This window comes from Antennarius striatus, chromosome 19, assembly GCF_040054535.1.
Source record: "Antennarius striatus isolate MH-2024 chromosome 19, ASM4005453v1, whole genome shotgun sequence".
NCBI classification, from domain to species: Eukaryota; Metazoa; Chordata; class Actinopteri; order Lophiiformes; family Antennariidae; genus Antennarius; species Antennarius striatus.
Window position 1 is genome coordinate 1,004,811 of NC_090794.1, and position 12,043 is coordinate 1,016,853.

A 12,043-nucleotide genomic window follows, 5' to 3' on the forward strand; every position below is an offset into this window, starting at 1 on the left:
ACGGTGAGAATTGAGGATTATTAAAAATTAATCTCAACATTTGATCTAATGAACATTTTATTATTTATTATTTATTTACTTCTTTTCACGACTTTCCTGTTTTGATTTAGTGAAATAAAATCTAGATTTTTATTTCTGGATTTAGGACATTTCACATCACAGCTGGAAAACTTTTGTGTGTAATATATTAAATTAAATATCTATACATGTTCTAAATATATGTTTTATACATAAACTTAATTGAATGTTTAATTCGAAATAAATTATAATATTTATACTTTCATATTAATATTCTTATACTTAAATACTTTTATATAAAAAAATATGTGTTTAAAGCTCCAATAAAGACATGAATAGAAAAAGATGACGTCAGAGCGGTCAGTTCCAGCTGATTTATTCAGTCGTCACACACAGGACATCACCAGCTTCCGGTCCAACACAACTCCGCTCCTTTTTTTTTTCTCTTTTCTTTTCTATTGCACAAAAATAACGAGCAGAAAACCAACAAACAAATATGTGCCGTTAAAAAACACAAAATCCAGTTTGTCCACAAATATACATCAATTTTTTTTTACACATGTACAATCCTGACTTCCTGTCTGGACGAGGCGGGTCGAACCGGACCGGAACCCGTCGGAATGAGGAGTTGGAACAAGTGCCTGATTAAAAAAAAAACCCTAAAACTGTACAAAAATATGCCTGAAAATAGTTTTACTTTGATATTCTGGTAAAAAAAGATGAGGTTTGTCTGGTTGTCAAGGTTTTCCTGCCAAAAACAAACATTTTAGCTGCTGTTTAAATTAAAAACAGGAAGTCACATAAAAGTCCTTCCGGTTCTGGGGGTGGGTGGGGGCATCCTGATGTGGGGTCTGTTGGGGTCCGGACGGGATAGGAATGCATAGTTCGGGTCCTGAAATCAAAGTCCATTAAAACCCTGTACCGTAAAGACCGTCCGGTCCGGGAGGGGCCCCCCGGGGCCCCCAGATCAGCAGGTGAACACCAGGTCCGAGAAGTTGGCCTCCAGCCAGTTCCCGGCGATCATCTCGCTCAGCTCGGGGGTGCAATAATCCGGGAACTCGAAGTGGGACCCGAGGCTGGCCTCACTTCCGGTCCAGTCTAAGTCCTGGTCCACCAGCGACAAGCTCAGCCCCCCAGGGGCAGGGCCGGACGACGCGCTCCACGCCTCGGACGGCGCGTGGAAGCCGGCCAGCAGGCTGAGCGTGAAGTCCGACCCCCCCTCCGCCGGGAGCTCGTCCAGGTCCCCGCAGCAGGAGGAGGGGGAGGCGGAGCTGCAGCGGGACGAGGACCCCCCCGGGGACAGGGAGGCCGGGGACGGGGGGGCCCCGGCGCCCTGCCGGGTGATGTTCTTGAAGCTGTAGAAGAGGCGACCGGAGGAGTCCGGGTCTCCGGTGGAGGAGGGGGCGGCGGTGGTGGGGGGGCGCCGGATCTCGGTGAGGCTGTAGCGGGACGGCTCCTCTTCCTCCTCCTCCTCCTCCTCGGACTCCTCTTCATCCTCCTCCTCCTCATCGTCGGTGAAGTCCCGCTTCATCTTGGTGAAGCTGCTCAGGACGTACCGGTACCGGGGGTCCGGCCGCGGGACCCGCTCGCCGGCTCCGCCCGGACCCCCCGCCGGTTTGCCGGGTTTGTTGAATTTCTTGGCGGCGGCGGGGCTCTTGCTCCCGGTCCGGACGCTGCTTTTCTCCGGGGACTGAGCCGGCGGCTTCCCGCCCACCGGGAAGACGCACCCGTCCGTCTTGGGCTTCTTCTTGGGCCGGTACTTGTAGTCCGGGTAGTCCGCCATGTGCTTGAGCCGCAGCCGCTCCGCCTCCCGGATGAACGGGATCTTCTCGGTGTCCTTCAACATCTTCCAGCGCTTCCCGAGCCGCTTGGAGATCTCTGCGTTGTGCATGTCGGGGGACTGCTCCATGATCTTCCGCCGCTCGATCTTGGACCAGACCATGAAGGCGTTCATGGGCCTCTTGATGTGCCCGGTGGCCGTCTGGCACCAGTCCGGTCTCACCGGCGGCGGCCCCGCCGGCAGCGCGCCCCCCTCCACCGCGTCGCTCGGCCCGCGGGCCACCCGGCTCTTCACCCCCGCGCGGCCGTGTTCCCCCCGCAGCACCATCGCTAGAAGCTCTAGAGGACCTGGACCCGGAGGGACTCGACTAACGCTGACTCGGTGTTCGCGGCTCGGCTCTCATCCCTCACTCCGTTCAAAAGTTCCCGACCGGCTCTTAAGAGCCAGCTGATCATGCGCGACACGGCCCCGCCCCCACGGCCTATCAGCGGGCCGCTCCTCCGAAACCACGCCCTCGCTTCCCTGCGTGGCGATGATGGCCAATCGAAACTCGATGCCCCTCCCCCATCAGCCCCTTCTCGGCCCCTCCCCCCCAGTTCAGTGTAGATTGATAACCCGACAGGGTTACCAATAATCAGCAGGTTTCAATCACATGATCGATAGATTGGATGTTGTTTGTTTGTTTATTTTAACGTGTCTAAATTATGTTTGTTTGTTTATTGTTCAACGTTCATCACGATTGTTTGATGTTTGTTTGTTTGTTTGTTTGTTTGTGGGTTTTGACACAAACATCAATGGGTGACGTCATCACAACAAAACACTCGACGTACAAATATGGATATCCTTCCATCGACTCCGCCTCCATCGACTCGGGGTCTTTGACCTCGGACGTGGACACCATATTGTCAAGAGGAGGTGAGGGTTTGGCTCCTCCCAGGGGCGGGGCTTCTGATTCAGATGGATGAGGAGGTCGGCGTCCTCCTTTGTGATGTGGAGCTGACGACGGGCCGGGCCGTAAACGCCCCGTCAGGGCGTCCAGAACAATAAAGTTTCATCTGAAGGAATGCCATCACAGGGTGGTGGATCCCGCCCTCTGATTGGACGGTCAGGAGCTCCCCACCCAGAGGGCGTCGGCTGCGTTTGATCATCTTCCGCCGCCGACACGCCCTTAAACGCATCGTTTGAGTGGCTGGAGGCTGATAGGCGATCAATAAACAGCCCGACACACAGGGTTTGTGTTCGCGTCCCCTTCACACCGCCCGATGGAAATGAGAACGCCTTCCCCGAGGTCAAAGGTCAGACAGACGCCGCAGAGAACAGCACGTTTGGAGCCGTCGGATCTGTTTTTAGTCGTTGGTTTCATGTCTTTCCCGTGTTCCACGGGATCGTGAATCCCTTCGGTTTCATCTCGCCGTCCTGTTTCGTGTCGCGGCGCCGGCGGGATGCGAGGAAGATGAAGAGCCCGCCTCCCGGGTTCGGACGCGTCTGTCCCTTTAAGAGTTTCTTCTTCTGGGGTCGTCGGCCTCCAACAAAGACCTTCGTTTGCATCTGGATGGTCCTGATGACGACGACGCGTCGCAAACAGGGAGGGGCAACGGGACGCAGATGGTCTCATTCAGACCAGGACCAGGATCTGGATCTGGTCCAGGATCAGATCCAGGATCAGGTCTGATGGGCCTGAAGCCGAACATCTGCCAGGAAACACGAGAGGAGCTGCAGGCGAAACGCCCCCGTTTGGCCACAGGAATCCTGGGAAAATGTCTGATTCTGAAGGAAAAGCTTCAATCAATGATCACTGATCAATAATCCCTGATCGATGATCACTGAGGCAGAAAGAACCGCAGTCGAACTCATGAAATCATTTAATTTTATCTGGAGATAAAATCTGGATCAAAATACAGTTTAAACAGAAAAAAAGTCTTAAATAAAAAATAATCAATCAATAATCAGAAAAGTTTCGTTTTTGTTCAATTAAATAAATTTAAAAATGTTTCCTCTGGTAGAAACTGAAGCAGGAGGCGGAGGAGTGAGTTCACAATGAGGTGTGATAATCCCTGTGTGTGTGTGTGTGTGTGTGTGTCTGTGTGTGTGTGTGTGTGTGTGTGTGTGTGTGTGTGTGGGTGTGTGTGTGTGGGTGTGGGTGTGTGTGTGTGTGTGTGTGTGTGTGTGTGTGTGTGTGTGTGTGAGGCATTCATGTGCAGACTAACAGCTCAGATCTTATCAGCAGAAGTTTGCATACAAAAAGACTGACAGCTGATTGGCTGAGAGTGTGTGTGTGTGTGTGTGTGTCTGTGTGTGTGTGTGTGTGTGTCCGTGTGTCTGTGTGTGTGTGTTTGTGTGTGTGTGTGTGTCCGTGTGTCTGTGTGTGTGTGTGTGTCTGTGTGTGTGTGTGTGTGTGTGTGTGTGTCTGTGTGTTTGTCTGTGTGTGTGTGTGTGTGTGTGTCTGTGTGTTTGTCTGTGTGTGTGTGTGTGTGTGTCTGTGTGTTTGTCTGTGTGTGTGTGTGTGTGTGTGTGTGTATGTGTGTGTGTGTGTGTGTGTGTGTGTGTGTTTACGTTGTGAGGCGTCTGTAGGGACTCTGACTCCACTTCTTGCCTGTCTGTGTTTTCTGAGATGTTTTCAGGTCATTTTTGCTTAAACGTGTTGACAAAGAAACAAACAAACAAACAAACAAACAAACATGGGGGAGGTAAACACCTGATCCGGACCAGCGTGTTCTCCTCCTGCTGGGTTCTGGTTTGGGTCTCGACCCCCTTCACACCAGGTCCGGGTGTGACTTCCTGTTCTGGGTCTAACAGGTCAGGACACGGAGGTCCAGCGCGTCAATGCTCATCGACTAGGGGGGCGGAGCCAACAACAGGAAGCAGACCTGAGACCAGCTGAGTCCAGATCCATCAGCAGGAGGGTCAGCGGGTTCAGCTCTGATCAGACCGCATCAATAGTCCTGATCAGCTGATCGGGGGGCAGCAGGTGACGGAGAAACAGAGACCTTCACTTCCACCTGGGTACAGACCAGGACCGGGATCAGGACCGGGACCAGGATCAAGACTGGAATCAGCCAGAGTTGTCTTTAACTATTTGACTGACTGTTAGCATGCTAAAACGCTCAGGTGAGCGTTGGACACGCCTCCCGCCGTGTTCTAAATAAAATACAATGAAATAACAATAAAGCTCGGTGCTTTTATTTTGAAGGTCAGGTTACCAACGGACTGAAACTGATCCCAGTCCCGTTTCAGACGGCGGCTGAGTCACCGCAGGGAGGCGGGAGGTGAGGCGGGAGGTGAGGGGAGGCGGGAAGTGAGGCGGGAGGTGAGTGGAGTCGGGGCAGGAGGCGGGGCCAGAGAATGTCATCCTGCTCCTGCAGGCAGGAGGGACTGTTTACCTGTAAACATGGAGGCTTGTTGACACCAACAAATAAGAGAAGAAAAGAAGATTCAAAGAGATTCCTGACAGGAAGTACCTGAGGAGCGTTTCCTGTTCGGTCGGAGGCCAGAAGAAGAAGAAAGCAGGAGGTCAAAGGTCACGTTTGTAGTAAATATGAGACAAAAATCATGACCCTTCCTCCTCCTCCTCTTCTTCATCCGTGATAAATCGCGGCTCTAAAAATAGTCGAGTGATCTTTATTATCGGTTATCAATTATTAATCGGTCTGCGTCTCTCATCCTCCCAACGGCATGCTGGGATCACTTCATCACAGCAGCCCCGTTTCCGTGACAACCACCAATGCTATGAGATGGATGAAGGGGGAGGGGGTAACTTTTGAATCTGCGTTGCCATAACAACAAGTCATAGCATCATGCATTATGTATGATCTCCATCAGCTGGTCTCAGGTCAGCCATGATCCAATCCACATGCTAAGCTAACGTGTGGCTAATGTGTGGCTCCACCCCCAAGATGTTTGTATATCAGAAAAGTTCCCCAGTAGTTCACCAGGATCAGTTCTAATCCCTGGAGATGATGAGGTCATGGAGGGGGGCGGGGCTGGGGATCAGGTGAGGGAGTGGGCGGGGTTAGGGATGAGTCATCAGTCACCATCTCTTCAATTTGACTCATGGGTGGAAGTGACATCATCAGGAGGTGCCTGAGCTGGCCCCGCCCCTCCAGCTGGTTCCATCCGACACGTTTTTTTCCCGTAGGTTCACTACGAGGACGGTTTCAACGCTGGTCCTGACCTGTATGTACAGCTTCATGCAGGTCCATGGCTTGGTGTTCAGGTTGAGTTATTGATTACTGATTGGCTATTAATGGCCTTAAAGGGCCGGTGAAGGGGGGTGTGTCCTAATTACCCGATTGTGCTCCAGTGATCGTTCCATCGGAAGCTTAATCCTCCTCCTTCAATTAAGCGTCCAATCAATGGTCCAGGACCAACGTCTTCCTCTTCCTCCGTTTCTCTCTTCAGGCTCTGACAGGAAGTAGAAGGAGTGGAGACAGGAAGTGATGTCAGACCTCCTTATATCATGCATGTTACTGTACAATAAATAAAGATAAAAACATGTAAATAGTTTTAATATCGCCACTCGTGATTCAAACGATCGTTTTAGCATGTAGCATGTAGCTTAGCTTTAGCGTGAAGGCAGAGGAGGGGGAGGAGTCACTGTGGGTCAGAGGCAGCGTTGTCATCAGAGAGATGGTCACCGCTATCTTCACTAGCTTTTGCTTTAACGTCATGATAAACAGTGACGTACCTGAGATGCTAACAGAGACAAAAACAAACAACAAGGGGGGGAGACGTGTGCTAGAGGTGCGTGAACGCAGCAGTGCTGCCCCTGTGGGGGGTGTGGCAGAAAGGGGAATTGCAGGATGACCGTCGGATATGGTGAAGCGCATTTGTTTGTATCTATGAATGTTCTCAAATTGAGGACTACCTGTAATTTACCTTTTTTTTTTTTGGCAAAAATAGCACATAGCATGTTAGCTAATGACGTCAAAGGGAGTTAAAATCATCAATGCTACTTTAGCCGCTTAGCGCTACCTCCATTCCTTTTGAGCCAAACCCCGGATTGGTCGGCGGGCAGGAATAAAATAATATTCAGATCCCGGGACGCGTTCAAAAACAATACGGCGCCAAAACCCGGAGCGTCCCCTGCTAATCAGGGAGGTGTCCGTTTAAATAAGATGGAGGACGTTAGCGGCGCGCTCTGATTGAGGGCGGGACGATCGACGCTGACAGCCTCCAAACCGCAGCTGTCAAAGCCGCCGCCGCGTCTCGGCGCCTCCGGACGGGCCGCTGATGGATTCGGCTGTCGGATTCGGCTGTCGGATTCCATCCCCGCCGTCCGACGGCGGGGGGGGGCCTCCTCCCGACGTAATTAAGCGTCCGCCGCGGCGGGAACGCCTCCATCGCGGCGGACGCAATCACCATACAAAGAGAAAACGGGAAGGAGTCAAATTAATATCCTCCTGCTCAACGGGAGCAAGATGGAATATTTTTGGAGGTGTAAATTAGGAGGTGACATTTCAGTTTTATGGGGAGGAAAAAAAAGGGGGGAGACGGAGAGATTGGGGGTGTCCGTCGGATTTAAATAAATCAAGGAAATTGGAAGCAGACATGTCAGGAAGCGGCGAGCGGCGGTGAAATATTCCATAAATAAAGATAAAAGCTTTAAAAAGAATCGCTAACAAGAGAATCACGTTAAAAATAGACATAGGTTAAAGATTTAATCTGTTCAGATTAGCAGTTAATCTGAATTCTGATCTCAGGGATTAAAATAGAAGAGTTTAGCCCGGTGCAGATTATTGATTGATCCCAGATCTAATCAGTATTAAAACCAGAAGACTGTTTAGGGATTAGCCGAGTGCGGATCAGGATTAAACCAGAACAAACTGGAGTCTAACAGAAACATATTAGGGATTAACATGAGATAGCGCAGGGATTGTACCGCTATAAAGAGACTAACTGGGATCAAACCAGTAGAATAAATCAGGGATTAATCTGAGTTATATTCAGGATTATTCCCAGGAATAATAATACTACATGGATCAGTATTCTGACACAGTGTCAGGATGAGCCCAGGAGACTTTAGATTAAATCTGGGATTAAAACAGTGCAGATCCTGGATTAAAAGTGGATATAGTCTGGGTTTACGTGATGTAGTAGAGAATATTTTTACAACGGAATGAGTGGAGTTTAACCTGAGATTATCCTGAATGAGAACTGGGATTAACTCTGTGGTGAACTGTGAAAAAATAGAATTAAACAAGGAAAGACCAGGTATCACTAAAACAACAAGCAAGATTTGGGATTAAACAGAGGAAAAAACAGACTATCCAGGGACAGACTAGAGATCAAAATAAGAAATTTATGATGACATATTACAGATTATTAAATCTCCAGAGAAAGATCAGGGATTAACCTGAGAAAAACCAGAGTTTATCCAGGGATTAAATCAGGATAGAGTCGGGATTAATTGTTGAAATATTTGTGGATTAATTGGGCAGCATTAACAGGATGAAGTGAAGCCGGGACGGACCAGGACCGAGCGGCAGCACCGGGGATTATCTTGAAACAGAGAGCAGAGATTAACCGGGGGCGGCGGCGGAGCATGAATGGGCCAAACCCGCTGAGAGGACAGCAGCTGGTTTTTCTAAAGACGCAAGCAGAGACCAAGCTGTCGGCCCCTCCCCCTCCGCTTTCCCATCACCACCTCTCTGTGGGACCGTCGTTATGGTCGAGGGGGTGGGGTGGGGGTGGGGGGCGAGTGGGGGAGGGGGGTGGATTTAGGCCAGAGAAGCCGTCCTTCAGCCTCCACACCTCCTCAGGATGGGGGGGTTCAGATAGTAGAACCCCCCCCACCCAGAGAAACGTCATAAGATGATGTCATCATGGTGACATCATTTTATGACTGTTCCTGGATGAACCGAGGGTTGATAACCGATCGATCGATCGTTCCTTTACTTCTGACTAATGTGAACGACCGCAGACGATCGGAACTTCTGATTGGTTGAAGAAAACAGCGCTTCCTGTTCTGACAGGAAGTGTCTGGACGACGCCCTTTTAACCTTTTGTTTGAAGTTTTGCGTGAAAACCCAGGAGAAACGTTGAGATGCCTTCAGTTTCGTGTCGATGTAGATCGAACCGCTGCCGCCGCCGCCGCCGTGCTGCGTTCGCTGACCGCAGGACGCCTCAGACTCACAAAGAGCAGCAGCAGCAGAGAAGAAAAGAGGCTTGAGGAAACAAAACACCGACCGTCCTCCAACCAAACCCCCGACGGGCCGCGACACACGACACGCTGCTCCTCTCCTTCAGTTAACGCTGAAGCAGCAGGGGGGGGGAGCGGCGGCAGAGGAGGGGGCGGGGCACTGATTTAATGACGACGTCAGAAGATTTTCACGATTTTCAAGTTCTACGTTCAAACATTTTTATAAACGTCAGGAAAAGGTCGCTGAGGACGCCGTCGCCTCCACGCCGCACCAGTAGGTGGCGGCGTGACTTCAAAAGGTCAACGCCACAGGAGAAGAAGAAGGACGACGCGGCGGCGGCGACGCAAGAAATCTAGTTTAAAGAAACGGACATCAAAGAAGGACCAGATTTAAATTCACATTCACGTCGGAAATGATCGGTGATGTCGCCCCCTACTGGAGGGACGTGGCGCAACCACACTCCTTCACGCCAAGCCCCGCCCCCTTTTTTATTTTTATTTTTAATCATTAGTTTTTAACGCAGATGATCAATTTAAGTTATTTTTCTTTTATATTTCAATGTTTAACTGCACGAATCAGGCGAGATTTGGTTTTCGGATTCTTTTTTTTTTGTGCCCCTTTTATTAAACCAGGGTAAATGTGGCCGTGGGGGGGGCGTGGGGCAGAACATCAGCTGCTCCTGAACAGCAGCAGCAGAGAGACGCCGGGAGGCGTTTCTTTATCTCCGAACAAACAGAGTCTTTCTGCTGGAGGCGTCTTCACCTCTGAGGGTTACGGCCCGGCTCGCTAATAAGCACCAACACAAAACCCCCAGCAGGCCGAGGGGGGAGGAGGGGCGGGGGGGCGGGGGCAGATGCCAGACTCGGGCCCCGGCAGATGGGGCCTGATGAATCCTGAAAAGGAGGAATTGAAACCCGGAGAAGTTGCCAAGCGGCCGGCTGTAATTATCGCCGCGCCTTTGGGTTCATTGTCAATTAGAGTGGCGGTTGGGGCGAGTGACAGCTGGGGCAGATGGTGGGGGGCAGGGGGGGGCAGGGGGGCAGGGAGGGGCATCCCGCTAGCTTTCCCCTTAGCATCATGGATCCTCAGGACTCACTTCCAAACCTTTAAAACACAGAACAAATCAAATGTAGTACTGCCTGTAGTACTGCCTGTAGTACTGCCTGTAGTACTGCCTGTAGTACTGCCTGTAGTACTGCCTGTAGTACTACCTGTAGTACTGCCTGTAGTACTACCTGTGTAGTACTGCCTGTAGTACTGCCTGTTGTACTGCCTGTAGTACTGCCTGTAGTACTGCCTGTAGTACTGCCTGTAGTACTGCCTGTTGTACTGCCTGTAGTACTGCCTGTAGTACTGCCTGTAGTACTGCCTGTTTTGAATATTTTTGAATCTTGGATCATCGGCGCCACCGCCAACGGTTGATGCACAACATCAGAGGGGAGGAGCCTGACATTGGTGGGGGGCGGAGCCAGAGGACATAGGAATGGACACGCCCACATGGAGACGTCGCCGTCTCGCCGTCGTCGTTCCTCCGCTGAAGGTTCTCCAGGGTCGCTGGGCTCGGTGGGTGTGGTTCAGGATGTCTCAGCCAATCAGAAGGTGTCCATGGGCTGACGTCATCAGACCGGCTGCCAATCGGATACCGATCGGATGGATCGGGCCAGAATCGACCACATCAGAGTAGAGAGACCGGAAAGACCGGCCCGGTGACGACATCAGTGATGTCATCAGGGAGGAGGCGGAGTCTGCGGCAGAGAGGAGGAGCTTCTCCTAGAGGAGTAGAATAGGCTGCAGCGTCACTCCTGTCTGTCACCTGTTAGGCTCCTCCCACCGTAAAAACAATGATTATAAATACTTATCAATAGCTATCAATGTATGATTAGCAATCAATCATTAATCGACAAACACTATAGAATAAATCAACAATAATAACTGCCTCTTCCTCTTCCTCCTCTTCCTCCCCCTCCTCCTCTTCCTCCTCCTCCTCCTCCTCCTCCTCCTGTGGACGTGAGGTCAGGGCTGTCTGACCTCAGATCAGCTGATGAAGCTCTAAACGTTCCCTCATTACTCCATCAAGTGTGTCTTTGTCCTCAGACTGAAGGGGCTCTTTGACTCCGCCCACTGAGGTTTGACTCAGCCAATCAGGACGCTTGCTGTGTCTGCCTCCGGGCAGAAAAACACTGGAGAACTTTAAATGTGTGAAACCACACTGAAGTGTGTGTGTGTGTGTGTGTGTGTGTGTGTGTGTGTGTGTGTGTGTGTGTGTGTGTGTGTGTGTGTTCAGCTCCATCTGCTGTGTGAAAGGCCACTACTTGAGGGTCAAAGGTCACTCTTTCCAATAATAGCTATTAGCGATTCTGACATGCTGCTAGGTCGCCATGACGCCCACAGTGAGTCCTCCTTCATCAACATCATCATCATCATCATCATCATCATCATCACCATCTTCATCATTCTGGACTGTAGGGAAATCAAATCAGACCTTTTCTGACTTAAAGTTAAACGTTGTTTTCTCTTCATTCTGATAATCAATGATCATCTGCGTAGCTTCCAGGAGCTAATCAATCAATAAATCAGTTAATCAATAAAACAAACAGAAAAAAAAATTGGATGCAACAAATAAAAATTACCAACAAGAGGAGATGAAACCAACGTTAGCCAAAGTGTGCTAACACGCTAGCCCCCCGCTGGCCACCCGTCGGTGTGATCCCGCCTGGCGCCTCCAGGGGGCGACGGTCGGATCGCCGTTCAGATCCTGATGTTTACAAAAGTAAGTTTATTTTTGTAAAAACTTTACAAACATAAATAAGATCAAAATCTTCTCGACACAATTTAAAATGAAATCTGAGCAAACGGCTCCTGATTGGTCGACGCTGTCGGTCCAGTTTGGGCGTGAACTCCTCCCCCTCCTCTCCTGACACACACCATTAATTCGGCGTGGGGGTGTGACGGAGGTGAATATGCGTGGCTTTATCTCACACACACACGCGTGGCCCTGAATGGACGTGTTAATGGCGCTCATTGAGTTGATGGCGAGGCGTTCAGGGGAATCACGGCGTTTCATTATCTCCTCTCCAGCCACCTCCTCCGTCCTGATTAGACATTC

At 50.5% G+C, this 12,043-nt stretch overlaps 1 protein-coding gene across 1 annotated transcript; it reads right to left on the minus strand.

Annotated features, from left to right (window-relative positions):
- Positions 1 to 377: 377 nt before the first annotated feature.
- Positions 378 to 2,195, minus strand: LOC137613397 (transcription factor SOX-11-like). Its single transcript, XM_068342594.1, has one exon. It carries the CDS (start codon positions 2,123 to 2,125, stop codon positions 986 to 988), a length of 1,140 nt encoding a protein of 379 aa, XP_068198695.1. The 5' UTR covers positions 2,126 to 2,195; the 3' UTR covers positions 378 to 985.
- Between the last annotated feature and the right edge of the window lie 9,848 nt (positions 2,196 to 12,043).

Excerpts from the sequence above, each read along its gene's own strand:
- LOC137613397 (XM_068342594.1), bottom strand. The coding sequence starts at position 2,125 with ATGGTGCTGCGGGGGGAACACGGCCGCGCGGGGGTGAAGAGCCGGGTG.